This window comes from Varroa jacobsoni, unplaced genomic scaffold (assembly GCF_002532875.2).
Source record: "Varroa jacobsoni isolate VJ856 unplaced genomic scaffold, vjacob_1.0 scaffold_1129, whole genome shotgun sequence".
Lineage (NCBI taxonomy): Eukaryota > Metazoa > Arthropoda > Arachnida > Mesostigmata > Varroidae > Varroa > Varroa jacobsoni.
This window is the reverse complement of record NW_019214031.1, coordinates 1-22,658: the sequence shown is the minus strand read 5'-3', so window position 1 is coordinate 22,658 and position 22,658 is coordinate 1. Positions and strand designations below refer to the sequence as shown.

The window sequence follows — 22,658 nt, the reverse complement described above, 5'->3', positions numbered from 1 at the left end:
TTGGAGTAACAGTGCCGTAGCGAACCATTCAGCATAGAGCAAGCGGTCAGCTGTGAGGAACAATCGACTTCGTCATAACCCAATGCCCAGAAATGTTATATTCTTACTTTAAACAAAATTGGACATGATATTTTAATCTATTGAGCGAAACTTATGAAGTAAACGAATTCAGTGTAAATATCGATATTATTATGTATTTCGATAATTTATCTGTGCTGGGAAGCGATCTCAAGCCCATACAAACATTCTGCCCCCCTAATTATAGTTAACTTAAGAAGGCTAACAGATGTTACTGTACTTGGTTTTCAGATACCTAGACATAACTTTAACGGCAACGTATTAGAACAATGTATGTGTGTGCAGGCCGCAAGTTCAACTTACCGGAATATAATTTTCGCCCAAACAGGGTACTCTGTTCCTTAAAACGTTTCGTCTGGATATTGCAGCGTATAATTATAGCAAGTCACATTTTCCAATGGAATTCTGGAGCTGGAAGTTTTAAACCTGTAGACAAAACACTATATATATATTTTTTTACATGCCTCAATATTGATTTCTAAATATATATCTTTTCTATTTTCTTTTTTTGTTTCTAAATATGTAAACTGACGTGGTAACTGTGTGAACCATTAGACGAACCTGCCTTACGAGCGACTGATTGATGTAAGACGTTCCACTTTACGGAAACCCAGAAATATCCTTAGAAAATCCAGAAAAGCCTTACGCTAACCGTTAGCGGGATGCGAGCTTTTATTACGAAAAGCTCTAAAGTTAATAAATAAGCTATAATGTAATTGTTGCCGTAGTCCTAGTGATGAAAAAAGCTGCGAGTTCAGCTGGCAGCGTGACATATTGATTCATGTAAAGGTCAGCATTATGTGATATCGTATGTAACTATAATAGACCTGTAGATCCTGCCCTGAACTGCTACTTAGTCTAACTGTCCGGACAAATTTTGCAAATAGTTATTACATGAACTATTTTATACGAGAATGTTTCTGTTCGTCCGTGTAACGACCTTCCAATTATTTTATCATTTATCTTAAATATAGGAATGATACAGTAGAAAGCTACGAATATCTGCGCAAAAAGTGGCCATAGTACCCTCAGATATCCATATACTTACTGAAAATGCAATAATCTAAGGTTGTAGTACGACTAAGCTAGGCGTAATTTATACATAAATCCAGTGATGGATACAAAAGTTAAAATATTGAGCATCTGTATGAAATGACACAGCCTTGAAAACTGACAAGACCCTTACATCTTTGGTACAATGGGTTTGTTTTTCCAGGCATTCGACAGGAACACCTGAGAGTATGGTTCCTCAGTGTTATCCTCCGCCTCAACCACCGCCTGGCGGAGATTTCACACCACAACCGGTAAAAATGAACTTGTTTTATTAAAAAATAGCGTTGCCAGCAAACATGCTCAAATGGACGTAGTAGATTAACAAAACCCGCAGGAAATATTCACGGATCGATTTTTGCGGAAAGTTTTTACCCTTAAAACCAGGCTGAAAAAAACTTATAAACGGTTTAAAAAATGTAGTTATTTCGGTATAAAATTTGACTGCCTTTGTGACCTAACAGGCAACATCCGTTCGCAATTTCAAAAATACAATTTTTACGCCATATATGGCGTATGCCCTAATGAGTTATGGCTTTTTTTTTGCTTACGCCATTCATTGTTGACCATTTTGATAGCGTTAAACATTTTTCTCATAAAAAAAAAAGCAGAAGAAAATAGAAAAAGTATTAATGTGTGGAGACGATTAACGTTTCAGCCGGAAGACTGCAGTAGCGACCAGGGTTCATCGAAAGACTGTAGTATACTGTATCCTTGGATGAGAAGTCAGTTTGGTAAGTGGATAGATAAATAGCGACCGTTAGTGTCCAGCTAGCAAGTTGTCTTGCCACATGATGCCGCTTGCCTTACCCAGACAGGTTTTATTAATAAGGCCAGCAAACCTTGCAGAATGTACAGCATGTTTAAAGCTAAGCCTAAAGAGACCTGGTAGCCGAAGTATGCTTGTCACAGAGGTTCACAGTAATGCTACTAACATTCGATCACAATGGCTTTCTGACAAATCGTCTGCTTTTCGACTATGGCTGTCGATGGTGCAGCAGAGCGCAAGAGAGGCCGCCAGACCTACACGCGCTTTCAGACGCTGGAGCTTGAAAAGGAGTTCCGTTTTAACCGTTACCTCACGCGCCGAAGGCGAATCGAAATCGCACATGCCCTCTGCCTCACGGAACGCCAGATTAAAATTTGGTTCCAAAACAGACGCATGAAATGGAAGAAGGTACGTGTATTATGTACTCTCAACGTATAACGTATCGTTGTAGTAGTGAACGTTATAAAATATGGATAATATTTTGAAAAAATCAAGTACAGATAACGTATCTGTAACTTACTGCGTTAATGTATAGATAAATGTGCCTTGTAGGTGAACGTGAATGTGTTGGCAAAATTAGATAAATATGGAACACTTGATGGAGCATCTTTTTGTGCCGTTTCAGCTAACATAGAGAATTACCATACTGGGACTGCTTATAGTACAGTTACTGATTTACAGGGTTTCTGATTTGAATTGGGCGAGTGGCTGAAAAAAACTTATTATAGATTACTATTATAATTGATGCTTAAAAAATATTGCTTCCTTTGTTTGCATATATTTAAGGAAAAATTTTTTTGTAGCTTGAACAGTAACCGAAATCTCACAATTAAAAAATCTGCAAACATATACAATCAATTATTTACGAAAACAAACGTGGCTGTTCAGTTAACATGATATAGTAGTTCAATTTTCCTGTAGTAGCTTTAATAGAAATCACTGAGAAGAAGTTCGTAGCTACCTTTTAGCTTATATGGAGACCTGCTTTCTAGAGAGAAAAACCGATGTTTTATTTTAGGTGTATGCGCTTGGAAGCTAGCGCGAAGAACACCCCCCTGTTGTTTGATTAAGGATTTTCAGGTCTAACGAAGGGTATGCCTTTGTCGATGTATACACGTCATGCATGTATGCATGCATCTGTACGTGTGCTTTATGTTCTTCCGTGTCACACCTGTTTGCCCCTTGGCGCCTATCTTGCAGTAGTTTACCGTTAGCCACAACCACCATCACCAGGAACAGCCGTGTCTCTGCATTCAAATACCACCTTTACCTTGAGGCCTCGATCGGGCGCTGAGCCATCGCCATACTTATTCCTGCTAGCCTATTCTGCGCGTGTTTATAGGCCACTTGATGTGGGCCATTTCACCTCATAACAGTTTCTCTCACTGACGCACATAGCCCCTTCACATGGAACACACCAATGAAAGGTACCTTCATTCAGCGAACTCTGCGGCCACAAGCGCTGCGCTAGATTGAAGTATTCGTGGGCTTCGCTTACGAGTGGATCCTCCTTTGATCTTGTAGAAAACCCAAAGCCTCGTCAGTGCTTGCTTCTGCATATATCGTCATGCAATTGCTAGAGAAAACGCCTCCGTGAAAGTGCTGAGGACGTTTGTTTACTTCAGCTGTAAGCGACCGTGCTACATAAGTGGAAGTCAAGGAGCCATTACACGGCGGCAAATCGTAACGGTGACAGCACGAAGTACTTGGTAGCGTCTGTGCCTGTCGCCCCGGGTTCGGCGCCACAAACCTAACTTTATGGAGCACATCTATTTACAAGACTAAGCCGATGTCGCAGCCAGTGCAGTGGGCTGACTAGCGGCCGGCCATTGCCTCTCTCCCGCCCGCTCTGTTTGTCAGTCTGTCTGTCTGTCTATCTTACCACCCCGTGTCGCAACGCCGCTTAAGGACACTCGCAGTTTAAACAGCATATAGCGGAGAAAGCCAACGAACTTAGAGCGATCCTCTTCTTCTCCCGTTCACCGGTGGTCGAGGCGCAGGTAAGCGTCTGTCCTTGCTGCTGCTGCTGTTGTCAAAAGGCGGTACCCGCCTGTCTCCTCTGTTATGTACCTATAGTACATCTACTATGTTAAAGCCGCTCGGCGACTGGCTGGTGACGGCTGGCTCTCGCCTCTTGAGTGAATGCTAACTTATGAGATGGCTGCGGTAGCTCAAGTGATCGTCAAAACCCGCGGATCCCCCTTAGCATCGCATTGCTTCCCCGCTGAACGAATTCCCACCGCAGGACGGGGACGGGGGGGGGGGGGGAATACCCGCAGCTTTTGCGTCGCTTCTCCTCCTTTTTCTTGGCCAGCAGCTATCTCGAACGACCGACCGCCTGCTCAGTTGCCAGGCCACAACAGCGACAGAAACGACCGCCATAATCAGCAGTCGGAGCAGCGGGCGCTGCAAAGTGACAATAATGAGAAGCAAAATGAAGAAGAAAAAAGAAAAGTGGCAACAACAGCATCGATGGCGGTAGGTTTGCAGTACCGGCAGCAGAGGCGAGTCGTTGCCCCGCACCCTCCAACTAGCTTTGTGCGCTCGACGTAGCTTGCTGCAGACTGAAGAAATAGGTAGATTGCCTCTATCAGACGTCCGTTGCCCTGATGGGGCCGAAAGGTAGTGTGAAAAAGCGACGTTTACATTGGCTCTTACTTTGATAAAAGCGGGGTGGTAGTGGAGCTTGAAGTTGCGAAGGGGGGTAACTAACTGAGCGAAGGTTTTAGAAAAGCGCGCTCGCAAACGGCGGCTTGAGTGTCACGCGTTCGTAGTGAAGAATACTGGGATGGGCCCGCTGAGAACGATACCGTTAGTTGCCGCTACCGTCGCTAAACGGGCCCCATCCACCGCAAACTCTCTTTAAACAGCACCCTTTGCTATGCAAGCACTGTAGCAGGCTTTCGCCCCCTCAATATGGATAGACACCCCCGTGCGCTATGCATCCAGGTGCCCCCACCAATGTGACATCACTCACCTATCGCAGACGGAGGAGTAGGGGGGCTTCTGCTTCTCTGTGACGGTTTCTGGCGCGAACAACTTCAACCGCTGTCATCGCTGTCGCGTCTGCACAAGCAGACAGCATCGTCGCCATCGCTACAATCACTGGCAGTATCACGGCCGTTTCGAGCAGGCAGCGTGTGTCCCGGTTCATTTATATCCCTGTCTCTCTTATCGTAGCCATTGCCAGGAGCAGTTGCTTGACAACCAAAATTGGAACGGTGTTGTGCGTGGGAACCTTGTTCACGTCCGAAACATACGGGCCACGAACGAGTTGTCAAGTGATGCTGCTCATACAAATAGTGAACGTGCATCTGAGGGGCGATACATTTCAGCAATAGTAACGGAGAGTGCGTGACCGAGCATAAAGCAGTAAAAGGACAAAGCGAATTGTGAAGCCTGAATGGCGTGACGTTGAATTCAAGGAGAACGATGTCAGGTATCGCCTAGTGCCGGGCAACGTTGGCTCAAACGCGTAAGACAATGACAGCGGAAATTTCAAAATATAAGTTTACTAACTATACAGTAATAGTGCAAATGGCACAACGATGTTTTTTTTCTTAAAGTTATTTGTTTTCTTGCTTTTATAATCTAATCTTTGACAGTTTTACATCGGACTTGAAGGTTTCATGTTCGTAAAGTCAACTGAATTAGCAAACAGAAAACGCAGTCATTTTTAGACTAAATCTTAGAAATACTTTGGACTAGCTTTGCTGCTACGGTTTTACGATAATTAAGGGTAAGTCAACTTACCGGTGTGTCCTCGTTAGAAACTTCGCTGAATGTGTAAGAAGCCTGATTCAAGCAACTGGAAATACATTGCTAGGCCGTGGAGTCTTTGTACGTAGAATACCTAAGTGCAAGATCGCAAAAGCCAACAGTTTCGAATTCAACGTGTATACGCGTCGTTAGGATCGCGTGATCCTCTCCGCCATCTGGCCAAAAATCTCGATGAAGTCTGCCTCCTGAGCACTTAAAGAGTTGACTTAAATATCTGACGTAACGTACTTGGTGATGACTTCAAGGTCTTTACGCCATAATCACGCACATAATTTATGTTTCGGCTAGTCCATCCTTATTTTGAATTTGCTCAATCTATTTGCCAATTCCATAGCTCTAGCAGAAATCGGAGGAAAAAATCCTCGCGGTTCTTTTGTGATTACCTCTAGAGCTTATTTGATTTAGTGCAAAATAATTATGTAAGTTAATAATAATAACCATGCAAGTAAAGGTAATGATATTCTGTTCGAAAATTAAATTTAATTCCGCTAATCATTTTTATAAAATTACCATTATTTATAATATTGTTGTCAAGGGTTTATCTGGGTAATAAGCAGGTGGGTTTTCAACAACTATGATCTCGAGCGATCACCTCGTTTGATCGTCAGAGGGAGATCCCGTTATCTTCTCGCTTTCATTTTCACTACCGTCGCCCTGAGTAGCCTCCCTCTGAGGTTTTCCTAAGTGAAATACCCTCTACTCTGGTTAGCCATGTCGCAGTGAGCAGGAGGAACCGTTATCCTCATTATCTTCTAAGTAGTAACAAGTACATTATCGAGCTTCAGAATACAACACCGATACCATGCACACATCATAAAGCATCGTATTTTCTAGTTCAATTTCAATAGGAAATATATCGCTTTCGAAATATCATCGGCTGCCATTAGCGACCTAGATGCGTGGCTCTTTCCGAACCCATTGCGTCCTCAGCCTTTGATAAAGTTCTTGCGATTATGCAATGGTAGGCTGTTTGCCTACAAGGCGTACGTACACGTGAGGTGATCTAAGTTCAAGAGTTTAACGAAAAACACACGTAATGCCACGTACAATCCCTAAATACCAGAATAAATAACAGAACTCTATAGATCGAGCTCCGTTAGCTGACCCCGTAAGTGCGCTCGGCCGTATATCATTATCGACCAAAAAGACTATTCACTATTTCTATTCCACTAGATTCAGTATGAATAGTCAGCGTATTCTTTTCCTCCGCCAAATAGAATTGGTTCGCAGACATACTTTATCCGCCTGGCTGCTTGATAGAGGATTTGCTAGAAGCTCACACCAGCAGGCTTACACCCGCAGGTGAAGCCTTTATTTCGCTATCACAAAACGTGGAATGGAGTGGGAGAATCTGGTTAAGGGGGAGTGTTGGCAAAGAGCTTCCGGTGCGGGCGTCCACTAGGAGGCGCGTTACCTTCATACCCAATCGTTCGTACCACTTGCCTTCGTTCATTAGCAAACGGTAGACTGGTCGGGTGGCTGGCGATGCACCTGGGCTGACACTTGCATGTTAGGACGAAGCTCGGATAAAACTGTGCCTAACCGTGGCAGCTTCGGTTGCTGCTGTTACTACTACGTTTTCAGGAGATGGGATTTAGGCTGCTGCTACTGTCGCTGCTGCCTCAAGAAGAGCTCGCTTCGTTTTCATTTTTTTCGTCGCCGTGACTGCCGTCGAAGTAGTCGGTCAGACGGTCGCTGGGCTAGTTATGGCTGCGATGGTGGTCGCTCTTGCCTGGGGCTGCTGTAGTGCAGCAGAGCCTCTCTTCGTATTTCTATGAGACCCTCGTAGAAATTTCCCAATTCGTTTTCTATTTCCTTCGTTGCTCATCGTCTCCTTATTTTTCCTTTGCGGGATCTATGGTTTGTATCTGAAGACTGTTCTGCCGTCACTATTGCGATAGGGTCGTAGCAGATCGGAGCAAAGCAGAACGAGTACGAGTTGTTGGAGAAACCCAGGTCCAAAGCCGTTCGGAGTCGTAGTCGCTCTATCTACCGTAAGCGTTATAGTATTTGGATAGAATTGCTTGCTAGTACTACTAGCACAACTGGACGACTGTCAGTGACGATGAAGATGGCTTTGAGATGGGGCAGAGTAGAATACATGGTAGTGGTAGCCAGCGTAAATGCCCAGCGACTGGCAGCGCAGCAGGCCGACAGACGTACGCTGGTCGCACGCAGGGTTCTGGTCGCAGGCTAAGGTAGTATATTTGGGACGAGGGATGTGGGAGAAAGGGCTGTGGGCGGCTGATTGCATTCGGGCTGTATTCGACTAGCGTACAGTGAGGCAAACAGACTCACAGGCCCGTCGCCTGAAGAACATACAGTTCTTCGCTATTGCTTTCTCTCTTTTCGCTTTGACTGGGGAACTGGTGTCTGAGCAAACCATGTCTCGTTTATTTGCAGGCTTGGTGAGTCGCAGAGCCGGATAGCCAAGGCAGACTGGACCAGGCTGGTTTTAGCCTGGCTGTACCAGCAGCCGAAAGCAGGAGCCGTCGCGGCTGCAGCCGCGTCCGAATCCGCATAATGTTGCCATTGCGGGCCATATAACCCCCAAATATAACTATCCTGCCGGCCCCGGCCGTCTGTCCCCCAGCCTTCATCCCTCACAAACCCCCTCACCTCGCCGCTCCGCACTACTCCGTCCCATTCCCATACAGCGGTCGTAAATCTCCCGGTCGACGGATGGAGAAGCGACTAGGAAAGGCACGAAACGGCTATGGCACGGGCCTAGATCTAGGCAGACACGCTGCGACGAGGAGTTGCCGCAGCAGGCTCTACTGGCGCACCACCGCCCCATGTGAGCTGAGGCAGCCTCAAGCAGGCGGTTGAGACTCAGCTCCTGGTAGCTAACAGAGCACACATCCCACGAACACCAATACAACCACTACGGCTGCAGGAGCACATCGGCGTCCGTTGCTTTTGCAGCAGCAGCAGCAGCAGTAGTTCGCCTGGAGCCCAGCGCGCCACCTTGGAAACCCTGGTTGTAAATTACTGAGACAGCGTCAGGCGGACGGGCAGGCAGGCAGGCAACGACGCTGCAGCCAGTTTCCTCTCTTCGTTGGCTTTTCTTCTGCAGTCGGTCGCTAGGTCGGGCGGTCCCAGTCATTCGGTCCTGCTGTCTGCGAAGGACTCTTCGGTCCCGGCTGAACTGGCGCATGGGCACCGCTACCGTACGCGGCTACAGCATGCCGCCAGACCACGCGGGTCTGCCGCATGCTGCTGGTAGACTGGTGCTATTTCTGTCTAAGCCTAGTTGACTGCGTATTAGTATGCGTGTCGGTCTGCGGGTGCCTAGCTACGAGACTGCAAGCCTGATCCTTACGCAAAGGCCGTGCCGCACGCCGATCGGAAAGAAAAATTCGCGAAGATGGTGGCGGCTGCAGGAGTCGCATAGCAGTATAAGACGGTGAAGATACGAAGTCGAGGAGAGTCGTCTGTAGAGCCGGCGAAGCTAGAGCTCGCGCTGCTTCAAGACGAGGGATCAGATATTGAAATCGAGGATCGTCAAAAACGAAGGTGTGACGCATGGTTGCTCGACGGAAATAGCAAAGAGTACACCTGTGCCTGTCTGTAGGACCTTAATATTTACTGATACATTACAAGGGCCGTTGGGTAAACAACTCTCTAACGAGTTACCAGTTCAATGGTGCTTTGCGATGGAAATCGACCCAACTCGAGCATAGATAGGAAAACTGACAGTAATGAGAGATTCAACTAAAATATTAATAACAAATAAATAAAATGTAAAAACACGTACAACTCTATTTTACTTCAGTTATCAAATAAGAAGATAAATTTGACAACTGAATTTATTGATCCACGGATAGTCATTAGCAGCAGCTGCTTGTCTTTAGACGTTTATACGCTTCGAAGGAGCTAATGAAAAGAGCATTAAACCATGTGTTAAACAACTCAATCAAAACGGAGGGTAGCGTAGCAAGAAAATTGTGCAGATATTACGCTTGTCTGTTAGATTCAATATCCTCACAATAGGCCCACATATAATTATTTTATAACGGGCTATGCAATGGTAACTGATACAGTCGTATGTATTGCGATTGTCGATAATTAGACGGGTTATTATCTCAATATCATCAATGACTATAGGAACTTGCTAGCGTCGGAATGTTTGCTGGCCATAATAAGCCTAGGGCTAGAATTTTTTTGGAAGCACAACACCAACTTCACTGCTACTTACAATATCAATACGTACTACATAAAGCTACCTTACAATATGGGACTCTCTACACCTATCGAGATCTCGTTTATACTGCCTTTAATATGCATTTCTGTCTACCATTTGTTAGATATTTCCAAGTGCCTCTTGTAGTTCTACCGTCGTACTTAAAGGCAATTACATTATTATATATTAAAAACAAGTTTTATTTATATATTTTCAACACAACTCAGCTGTTTGTTTGAAAAAGATCTCATGTCTGTTGATCGCTACGGCGAGTTAGGGAACTTTTTTAAAGCGTCAGTGGTAAGTTCAGTACATTTTAAAACTGAGAAGTCATTAATATCAGAATAATGAGTAAATATAATGTGAACCACTTTGATAACAGCAGTCGCTACTATTTTGAAGAAATTTAAACAAGGCAGCCATATATATATATATATATATATATAACGTGAAGCCGAGTTATCCTAGAGCAGGAAAAGCCGCTATTATCCAATTTTTATGGGCTTATATGCCCATGAAAAGAGTTTTGATGGAAGAGTGGTCCGAAATGCAGGGTCTGGAGCAAGAAACATTTAATGTTATTTTAAGTCTCTGAATAGCCGTACACCAGACTCTTTTACTTTATGCTAACAAATACATTGTTCAGACGTTGCCCCGACGCATAGCCACCGATACTTGAGGAACATTTTATTAAAGAAATGATTCTGTACCACATAAATGTATATATCGGATGCTTTCGGCTTATCAAATCATGCAGTTGCAATGACAATTTGCTCATGAAAGAATAGCTTAACTTCGGGAAAGTGACAAGTCAAGTTAATTTCTCCAATGTCGAGGGAATGAAAAAAGAAAAACAAAGTTCCATTTTTTGTGTATGTGTTTCTTCTGTCGAATAAGCGGACATACTCTATGCTTGTCAAAGTATAATCCTTGGCTACGACAGATCACACATCAGCGGTTGTTATTCACATAGACTATCCGGCTTTCTGAGTTCCTAAACGACACTAATTGCTGTTCGACAGTTAACGTTAAGTCTAATATTTGCTTGATGCGTCACAGTCCTGATGCGCCTGCTAACTATCTACTTTACATGAGGACGGGTTACCTAGGCAAGCTTTAGGTTCTTTTAAAAGAATGGGTCACGTTACGGGCAAAGCAACGCACGTACGCGATTTTAGATTTGCTAAATGGTCTTTTTCCAATTGTCGCGTTCCAATAAGCTATCAAATACCTGTTGAATTAGTTTCTTGAGCCTCAACTACAGATGGTAGACTCCAATGGATTTATGACATGACTTTGAAATCTAGATCGGTATTCATCTAACTTAAATATGGCCTTAATTGTTACGAAATGCTGAAAACGTTCTGCACAATAGAGGAACAAGGAAAATTAACTAGAGAAGATTTGAAAAAGACCCTGACCTTGTAGTCAAATGAGCGATTAGTCAGTATACCTCAAAAAAGTAATAGCTATAATAATTTAGCATATATTAATTATGTTATAATTAGTAAAACCTTTGATCGTAGTTAGCATATGTAACTCCTCATACCTGAAAGAGTCGGGAAACTTAGCATTTAAAACGTACATATATGGTACGTTTAAGCTTTTTCATTTAGCCCTAATCGGGGCATTTAAACGCAGTGTTCAAGGTACTGCTGCGTCTGTACCCACATACTCACCTAATTGACACTGTAGCATACATTAAAAAATAAGGACAAAACACAACAACGGCAGACAGTGTGCGATAGCCAAACTTTCGGTTACGGATCGATACGATACGATACGATATCTGTTACATGTTAGAACAGTAGCGTTGTCGTAATTTCTACACTATACGTAGCATGTACCACTGCTTTATAGAGCCGCTATCAAACACCTTTTGCCACGGAGAGGCATCTGACCACGCGTAACGTAAGTTCAGCTGTTACTGTGCTCAGCGTTAGGACACGTAGTTAACTTGAAAAATTCGGATTTCGCAATCGCCTATCGCAAATCGCAAAGGAAAGGCCTTTTTCCCTTAATAGATAAGTGTGAAATTACTAAAAATGTACAATGTTGAAGAACAGCGTAAGACACCGAACGTATTAACAGCGGAAGATAGATTACAATCACGCCCTGATCATTATCGGAGCTGGTAGTATTCGTGTGTTGCAAGAGGGCTAAAATTACTCTCTTGTACGACACGGCAACGAGGAAGTGCAACTGTTTCGTCGAATCGCGTACGCATCGGCGAAAGACGGACATGATAAAGGAAATCGAAGATCGCCTCCAGCCGATCGAAAATCTCAGCGATCGGCAAGATCAAAACAGAGATCAATAAAATCGTTTACTATAGTCGGTGGTTAGATTCAATTGTAGGGGCAGACTCGTACACGTACTCGTCAACAGCACGAGCCAATTAAATACGACTATGATAAATTGCAATTTTTAGCGGCAACAGCATCGGCGGTCATAAAATTTCTGCAACCAAAACGTGGTGATATTTCCGCTCTTGCGTCATTGTTGATGCTGTTTTTTCAACCATAAGGACCAAAACATCCCATTTTGTCCGTCATTTGCTGACCGCAGCCATCAGGAAGTTGCGGTGAACTCTGCTGGACTCTGCATTCGAGAAGGGCGGTCCTCCTGCGTCCGCGTCCGACACGAATCCGCCGAAACTCGCCATTTAGATGGGCAGACGCTTCTACTAGCGAGACCATTACAGGCCACTGGCCTACTCAAAAAATAACATGGCACGGATGCAAAAAGGTGCAATAGCAGGGTAGCTTTGGGATGACGATTTGCGCTCATGAGAATTTTTCAGTAGTAAATTTTGCATCTTATCGACTCAACTAGACAAGCAGTCCGGTGAACTGGATAAATCACACAGCTAGATAAGACAAATAGAATCTGCCTTGCAATTTTTTTAATTCTATGCTAATACAGATATTGGGTGCCACAAGAAATACGTATACTGGCAAAGCTCGCCGTGATGTACTAGACTACGAAATGAAGTAAGGAACATATCGTCGTATCATTGGCTCTAAATTGTTATCATTTTTTTTTTCTAGCTAAGTTTAGATTATTGCAGTTGGGTCATGGTAAGCTTATTTGTAGAGTTAGCAACATCAACTGCTAGATTTATGCCACCCCTATTCACCGTCTGTGGAGCAAATGGGTCAATACCGCTTGATCTGATTGGCTCTTTTAGAGCATCTTAAACATTGTTCGAAAATAAGCTAGTCTTGGTTAGGGGTTGACGTTTCGAGACGAACCTCTAGACTTTCAATCGAGATATACTTTTAAGTACTTTTTTTTAATTCCTATATGAGATTATGTTACATTTTGTATATCCGACGTAAGGCGGAACTCCAAGTAGCGGCTTCAGGTGTTGACAAACGCAAACAAACTCAATGCTAATTTAGATAAGATGTTGTTTTGTCGTGCGTCTCTATTCTCTGCTAGTCATGATTGTCATTAGCGAGTAATCGGTAAGGCAGGATATGCTCATATAATTAGAAATATAAGTAGATCGAATACGTATCGCCACAATATATGAAGAGCACGAGTTTTAGTGATCTTGGCCTGGTTGAACAACACAAGTTTTATTATAGAAAGCTCTTATACGACCAAAAAAATGCCAGTTAACGAAAAGGTGACTTCGGATAATTTCGAACTAAATAATAGGCGCATGTGACCTTGCTATTTTCGAAAATTCTTTTAACTACAGTTAACACGAACTAGATCGTGTAACGAGTACAGTGCACTTATTAATACTGCCAAACGTATTTTAGACATTGTAGATGAAGCACATTGATTCCCTGAAAAAACGTAGATCTGATGGGTGTAGGGCGCCCGAAATTTTCAGGTATATATTGTTCCGAATGATCTATAAAGGAAATGCTTGAGCAATTTGTCCTATTTTATAAGTAAACTTACACATGAATAGGTGTGATTTCGTGCAGCCAGTAATTATCCAACTGCGCAACAAAAAGGGGGACAGGTAATTCAGTTAAACTTACTGAATAATGCAAGTAATATTTAGATAATATTAGAACGAACAAATAAACATCACTTCAAGTGAGCTATAATGCTTTACGACACTGTATTGTCTCAGGGTGATACATTACACTTGACGCAGAAAAAACGCGCTTCATGCCTGCTCCACAATGTACTAGGCTGTTACCACTGAAACCTTAAACTTGAGTAACTTTTCAGCTACGAGTTACTGACAGCAATTTTCGCTGGTATATGCCTTAGCTCTCTAGAAACCTGTGAGTGAAAACCAGTTGAGTTTACATAAGAAGAAATAAGTTTAACAGTAACATTGTTTAGTCTCGAAGGTTAACACTCAATGGTCAAGTCTTTGTCCTTTGAAGGCCACAGCCCTGCGAAAATTTATCGAGGACTGGTGCAAATATTGAGTAGACATTAAGCCAAAGTATAATATTTAAATGGTGTAAATGTTTCTAGAACGGGGATTGCAGTATTGAACACTAGCGCGAAGATAACCAAATCCCAAGGCACAAACACCACTAGTGCATTATCGCGATCGAGGAAGGTTTTCACGAATGCAAAGCTTAGAGAGTGAGGGCTCCCTCGGCTAAAGCTGGCACTTTACATGAAGCGTGGCACGGAACTATAACGAAAACACTGAAAATACGGTACCTGAGTTAAAAATGGGTCCTCTTGAATTGACTCTAAGCTAGATGGCGATGCGTGCGATGTGTTTCACGTATAATTTGCGGAACTTCAATCATGCAATCACTCTCGATGCAAGCTTGTGCAATTATGGGGCCTATAAGGGCACCTAGTAGGCAAGCATATCCCTTCCTCGATTTACTTCAAGAGGCCATAGATAGAGAAATTACATTTGGAAAAGCAAAGGGGAGTGACGTGGCTTTCCAGAAGCTGCTGAGCACTGGGACGAGTGCGTAAAAAATAACGGAGAATGCCTCTAGTTTATGTTAAGAGCCATTGTCCAAGTCCGTCTAGTTTAAAAGTTATTCAGTTTCATAGTTTGCCGGATTCGCTTATAATAGTATAATATAAAATTTATAAAACACGCAAAAATTATGCTTTTCACTATTTGAGCTTATATGTGTATACATAGTAGAAGGCAATCGTATTAGAATGTAGGCACATTTTGTTATGTTTTGGGAAGTAGTCGAATTTCGAGCGAATGCCAAGCATCACTTTAGAGCTAATGTTATGCTTGGCTAAGAAGCCTTTTCGCCTTTGTCAACAAGCTGATAAGAAATGCATTTGCGTCAAAAAAGAAATAATATGAGAAAGAGCCGACCTCATGCCCCACGTACGAAGGTCGTACCCTTTTTCTCGTATAGTAGTGGGCTAGCCATCCGGACTGAGGGGGTTCGGTGTATTTTCTCTACAAGGGCTTTTGTAGGACTTGATCGTACACTGAACTGCCTCGGGCTGTTCATTTTTGTTAGCCATCACTGCCAACCCAGGTCGACAGGCGGTCAGTCCGACTGACACCGAACACGCTACTATTGCACTCAACAACGACCCAAGCGGGCTACCTTTAGTATAGGCAGGGTGTCGTAATCAGCACTATTTCGAAAAGGCCAAGTTGACCACAGACCAAGCAGCAGTGACGTGATGAACGATACGACACCCTTCTCCCCTCGCCTCCTTCCCCGTGCGCCCTCAAAGTAAGACCTCGTCAGTTGAAGGGAGTTGCCGAGTCACTTTGTTGGATCTGCCAAGCCTGACGTTCAAACTTGCCGACGGCCTTGGTTTGGGCTTGACCCAGGCTCCTCGCTTTTCGCAGATGGGTTACGGCGTCGGTAGTAGTATTGCAGTGCGCTTGGTAGTTGACGCGTTTTTTCCAGCTCTCGTTTAACATCTTCAGCTTGGTTCAAAACTCATCTAAGTTTCTGTTATGCTTTCCCTTTTTCGCCAGTCTCTTTCCGTTCGTCTACCTCTCTCGCTCCATCCTATTCAGGTTCGGTCGATTCTTCTGTTAAGAACAGAGTTTGCTTTCCTTAACGTAAGTCGTTCGTTGTTCGGTAGACGGTATGCCTCTGTAGTCTATCTGTCCGCCTGTCCTGTCGGCACTACTCGTCCAGCCCGTTGGAGGCGGAGTTCCGGAGCTTGGAACTCTACTGAGCGAGAGGCTCCACCTCCGATGGCAGACGGGGGTTGCTCGGGCCAAGAAGAACCGAGGACGCGGTCGACTCGTGTAGCTTGGAAGCAAGCAAGCAAGCGACCGACCGACAACGGCTGACCCGAACGAAAGAAGGGAAACTTCTATCCGCCAGGCTTTCACTGCTCGTACGCGACGGGCGGCTGGTCATCGCTGGTTCGGTTCGTTCATAGCTCGTCGTTGGTAGTTATTCGAAAAAAAAGGCCGAAACTGCCGAAATCCCTACCCGGCTACCAGCTCAGCAAGCCTCAACACATTCTTACTTAGTCAAAGGCACCCACAACTGAACACCCCGTTACTCAAAATAATAATTCTCGGCAGCAGTAAAAACGGTTTGAATAATGATAAACATACGTCTGCTATGTCAACTTTGCGTGCGATAGGTGACTGTTTCTGAATCCACACACGTAAGCTCTTTTCAATTGACGCTGTAAGCAGTACCTTATCAGTGTCGCATAGCACCGGAACTCGAAGGGCGAAAGGGCGAGTCTGTGGTTGGGCAAGCACTATCTATCTTTGGCAGTAACTTTGCAGACGAGTTTCAATAGAACTGCGCTCAATTCTTACGGAGAAAAGCGTATACAGGGCTAGGCCATTTTCCTGGCTCCGTCACATTGCAAGGGTAACGTATTTAGTTATTGAGCTTAAGGGCATGTGATGGTTTAGGTTAGAAACCGGGCACCGAGAAACAGTTCATGTTGTCAAACATCTGTCTATAGCAGTGCATAACGGCAGTACATGATGTAAGATTCGTACCATTTACCTTAGACAGAAAAGGAAAACAAGTGTGACTATGATGAATATATTATTTTTCTAATAAAATATATTCTTCCGTGAATTAAAGCTATGGATAGAATAGTAATGCGTGCTTACATAGTCGTATAAGTTGTGTCGAGAAGTAGATCTATACGCTTGGGCTACTTCCTAGCTTTCATAAACAAGAAGTTAGGGAAAAAAAAATAAGCTAGGCCCTAAAAACCCGCTGTAAAATTAAGAAAAAAACGATAAAGGGATCTAAATATATCCTAACTATAAGTATACCTGTTTCGACTTGAACTCCATTGCACGAAGCTGACAATGAGAATATATTTTTCGAGGAGCAGTAATTTTGCTAAAAAAAATTTTTCTGTGCGTCATGTATTTTTGTTCTTAGGAAAAATGTTGCGTTCTAAAATGTTTGCAAAAATCTCTATTTATTTTTTATTTGGTAAGTCTGGTTGGCATTGCCGATCCAGATTCTAATCGTTACTTTATCAAGTAACGATTAGAATTTTTAACAGCCTTCTTAAACAGGAAACTTATAAAAAAAATTATTCCGCTAGATAACATTGAACGGACCTATAATAACCCGTATCAAGTTTGTGAAATCATATATTGATATTCATTCTATAATAAAACTATCAATAGTATTATTTTGAAGTAGCAAATCTTCAAAATGACAAAAAAAAAGGAATAGATATACTGCACATGCTCTATTCCATCATGAATGTTGTTTTTCTCAAGTAGAAGTAAAGCAATGTTATTTGTTGCACGCCTATTAAATGACAGGAAGTTTATCCAAGCGCTTATTATACATTTATATTTAGCGCGTTATATTTACAAGTCACCATAAAAAAGGGTCTGACAGAAAAAATGAAATTTCACTTGATTGATTCTAACGGGTTAAACAGAACTAAGTGCTTCCCTATGATTAGGCTTTGATCTCATATATAAATTTAGGTATGAAGACTAAAAAGACTATATATTTCGCTATAGAGGAATATTTTTCGTAAAATCCCTGGGTGTCCTAAAATAATTTAGTTTACAGATAACTTGGAACTATTGCTAAACGGAAAACACCGTGGAGAGGTTACTTGGTTCATTTCTTTAAGTTATTTGCATTTTTTGTTATGGCCTGAGTATAATCAAAACATGAGCCTTTGATCGCAGGGTAAGCATGACCAACGGGTGTGATCCATTGTACAAGCGATGGTTTACAACCCGATCTATTATTTCGAATGATGGGTTGAGTCATAAATAAATTGGTTTATTATTTGGAACTTGATGGCAATAGCCACTGGTCTGAAATAATGCCAAATAACGGTGGTACTAAAGTACAGATGAGTTTACAATCTCTACGAACGTATCACGCTTTTCCCCTGGTTCTAACAAGGCTTCTTTTGAATTGCTGCGATGTCACGTGTAACGAATTTATTTGACGAGATAAACATGAAATAAAAACAATTTTTATTCATATTTATACTATTTATCGTATATTTTTTCAGCGTGGCCGGCACGCCGGAAACAACATCGGACACAGATAAAATGTATACGTTACCATCTATTTGGTTCAACGGTTTTAGCTCCGTGAGATACGGTCAATCTATTAAACATCGCATCATTTTGTTATTTTTATATTTAATCGAAAATTTTTCCTTTATTTTGTCGTATCGAGACACAGTTGGGAGCGTAGAATGCGTATGATGATGAAAGACAATCGCAAAAGAAGTAAGGGCGCTGATAAGTTATGAAGGGTTGATTTTTATCATTTTAGCGTAGGACACGTGTGCCTTCTGCGTACTACTGCGTAGGACATGTAGACGTTATACTATAAAGGCAGTTTCATTGCCGGCGTTTCGAACTTTCATCTGGCACACGCTGCTTGGCGCTGGCTAATATTACCTCCATTTTACTGGTAAGCAAATATTGGTGGGGGTAGTTTTTATTATTAAATAAATGGCGATGCTGTTATCCATCGCTGAGCCTCAATGCTATTCCAGCTGATGTCTACTGGAAGTGAGAGAGCGCATACTCTGGCCATCAGTCAATCAGCTAAAGGTAAATAATGCCAAATAACTATGAACAGGAAAATAGGTAGTTAAGATTGTAAAATGATGACTCCATATGCTTATAATGTAAAGTAAATTATGGGTGCTTTTAATTGCAAGCAGACGGTTAAGCGTTATTACCATTACGGTAAAATGGACAAGCAGCCGATGTCGTAGTTCAAATAATCGTTAAAACGCTTTTTCATGCAGAGCAAATGCACAAAATCAATGAAGAGTAATTTAGCCGAACGGTATTTTACACATTGCTAAATTACTTGTTGGTATGATATTAAAATGGTGTATTTGCTAATTATTTGCCTCGTGTTGAAATCCGTTTGCACCGTTACGATACCGTTGGGAGGCAAATTAAGTAAATATTAGTTAGGCCGATACTATCGCAGTGAGCACATATCTGCGCTGTTCGTATCTGTCAAAAACGTACATACACGCCTTAGGGGTCGATTAGAGATACGCTAGCTAGGGAGCTCAGCCAATTACGAGTTACATAAATAACATGTTGGCAGACGCCTATCGCAGAGAAACAAACGTCACCATAATCATCATTGATGAACTTATCCGGGCCACTGTCTCAAGCTGCTGGTAACGTGGTGTTGGAAGCTATTCATGCCTTCGGCATTTTCGTATACATCGCAATGATACAACAACTGAACAGATTGTGCCCAATGTACAACTCCGTCATAGAAATGATAGCAATAACCATTTCGGGATGTTAGAGCAATACCGGTTCGGGGAGAACATGCAAACGACATTTAAATTGCCCTCGCTTTGTACCTAATCCGCCAAAACACTTTATGCTAATATTCTTGTTGAATGCTTGAAAATAAAAGTCATCCCTTCTACACATATTCCGTACGATATCATTAATAGCATATAGATAATTACTAGATTTTCATGTTATTACGTACATAACAATCTTAGTCGTGTCTGTATAATATGCTCTTTAGCCCTTTTATTAGTATTTATCAATGCAGAGAACAGGGTTGGATTTTACCGAAAACTGATCTGAACCTAGCTAACTACAATGTCAATAGTTAGTAGTCAATAGTCGGAGTTCGAGTAATAACTTTCAAAAAATAGCATATATAGAATGACATGCGACTAACGTACGACTGTCCGATCATACAGTCGATATAAGCAGACGCTGCATCAAACAGTTATATACCACCCTTCCTTTTACCGCGATGCAAAGCGGGATTTATTTTGACGCTTACCATTTTATATCCTGTATTGTTCTATGACTAGATATACGGAGGAATTGTCGTTCAAGCGCTAAAAGTTAATTAAGTAAATATTTTAGAACACGCACTTAATTGAAATAAGCCTATTTGCATCCGCACTATCGATCGAAATATGTGAGTGTTTTATGCAGCATGAATCTATAAGCATTGATCGAGAGGTTCGAAACTATAGGTAACCGATGCTGATGCTTCTAGGTTGTCGTTTTTTAAATCATTGGAGATACTGATGAAGTGCTAAGCTGTAGATACCGAATTAGTCGTTAAGCAGAAATTTGGCATAAATTTTACTTCTTTTTTTTTTTTACCGTAAAATGTTGATGTTCCACTCAATACGTTCGAATTTTTTTGAGGGCAAATACACCACCATCCAAACGTCTTGGGCCACTGGCACTTAGGGAGGTTAGCAAAAACAGATATTATCGATCCGCGTTATTTGTCATATTTGACGTACTTATCCAGAGTGTCAAGTAAGCTTGTTACCGAACTAGTATTTACCGGGTATTAATCTCGTCAGTTTTATTTTCAATGTTCTAAATAGAACGAATACGCACTCCCTCGATGACCCACACTTGGCAATTCTACTGTATGTATTAGGTTTCGCTTGGTATACTGAGCATGGAACATAATATTATAGATATGGTATCTTTTTAGCAATAGGTTTGGTGAAAAAATCCGTTCTGACTACCGTGGAGTCTCATAATCCATTTTCATTTTTTGGAAAAGCGGCATTAAATGCACGGGCAATATATATATTAGATAGGCTTGGCAGAGCTACAAACGTTTTAAGAATAATAAAAAAAAAAACCCACTGTTTATAGCTTTCGTCTTAATGAAATAAAGCCAACTGGCTATCTCAATGAGGTGCTATGTTGTGTAGACATTAATCAGCGTTTTCACGACACAACAGTGATAGAGGGGAAGCCGTACATCGCGACAGTTATCTACTTTGAAAAGAACTTCCAAAAAAGTCAGTCTTATTTTAGCTGACGAGGCCTTTCCGATGATGCGACTCAACTAATGGGTTTCAATAGATAGTGCTTGCAGATCTGTTTTGGCATGCCGTATAACAAATATCCAAAGGAGAATGTAGTTTTATTCGACCAAGAGATTTGATTAACCTGTTCTTTCAGTAATAGTTTAGGCTTGTTCATCCACAGCCACTTGGTCCGACATTTTCAACGAAGTAATCTCGACTACGTTTCTTTACGGCAAATATTTCAGGAGAGCAAGACGAAGGCCCATGAGGAGGTGTTCGAACCGGAATATTCCGAAGCGTGAGAAGATCCGAAAGATGAAAAATAGGTCAAGGTTCGACACGCGAGCACACGACACCACCTTGGGCCCTCATGCAGCGATGTCCTTCGTAATAAAAATAAAAACCGAATATGTAACGCAAAGATCACCTAATTCATCAGCTCATCACCAATTACCTCATTCCTTCATCACACGGCCGAGGATAACACGAAAAAAATTGCAGGACTCCAATTATCTTTACTGATCTCTTCTTCTTCTCCGACTGGACATAACCGATCCGCGCAGTATCAACAACAATACCGGCATCACGTTTCACGTGGTTATTACGTACCTACGTGTCATGTTGTCATGCGTATGACATGTTCTGCGCCGTATACTGCTGTTACTGCTACTAGCGTACAGGAAATAATTGATCACGTATGGCGCAGTTGTGCACGCATGCATATACACACCCATAATACGAAATAGTGCATTGCGCAGGCGCACACGAGCGTCCACCATTTGTGTATGTACTAGAAGCAGAAAGAGTCCAGACTAAGCAGAAAAAGATGTGAACAACGTCGATTAGAAGAGTCAGCGTCGGCGCGAGAGGTCCGACGCAGCTTTTGCCCCGAAGGAACTGACTTCGACACGGGGGATGCAGCACGAAACGGACACGGAAGTGAAGCGAACAACAGCAACGCTCGCTCTAGCTGCAACATAAACCGAATACACTCCTATAGCATCTATCATAGCAGTCGCAGCAAATAAATATTAAGCGGGGCAACAACAGGATAGAAATGCGCACGCCGTAGGGTCGTGCGGGACCTGTGCACCGCTGTAGATCAAATGAGGGGCGGGTAGCGGGCGGGAGATAGGTGCTGTCTAAGGCATAGGTAGCTTGTCTCGTATGTATATCATTGACATGGAAAGCAACGGGTAAGAACAAAAGAAACATACAGAAGTTGCCCGATAGCTAGAGAGGGTGGAGGATCTCCGTATATAGCAGGTCGATGCAATTATTATTACGATCATTATGATCAGGAAATCAGGGCTGCTCTTCCCCTCTTTTTCCCCAGAAAAACCTAAAGAAGACAACGGGGGGTCATGAGTTATCACGGACCCCTCCATATATGTAAGCAATGCGCAGGGAGAGAGGGAGACAAAAGGCATACGTATATATATGGAAAAGTACAGAAAAAAGAAACAGAGAAATGGGGTAACACACGAGGCACATAGGCACCTAAGCACACACGGATCGCATACACACAGTGACACCAATAAACACACTCATACACATATAAAGAAACGAGGAGACAGACGCTCTCAATCACCCTCTACTAAGTGAATC

The 22,658-nt window shown here is 42.5% G+C and overlaps 1 protein-coding gene across 1 annotated transcript in view; it reads left to right on the top strand.

The window, feature by feature from the left end:
- Window positions 1-22,650, top strand: part of LOC111266921 (uncharacterized) — a 32,557-nt gene extending 9,907 nt beyond the window's left edge. Inside the window, exons 2-5 of the mRNA XM_022844768.2 lie at window positions 1,295-1,382; window positions 1,787-1,862; window positions 2,127-2,305; window positions 21,296-22,650. Of these exons, the coding sequence (XP_022700503.1) occupies window positions 1,295-1,382; window positions 1,787-1,862; window positions 2,127-2,305; window positions 21,296-21,352 (400 nt within the window). The 3' untranslated portion in view covers window positions 21,353-22,650. The remainder of the gene's footprint in view (window positions 1-1,294; window positions 1,383-1,786; window positions 1,863-2,126; window positions 2,306-21,295) is intronic.
- The last annotated feature ends 8 nt before the right edge of the window (window positions 22,651-22,658 follow it).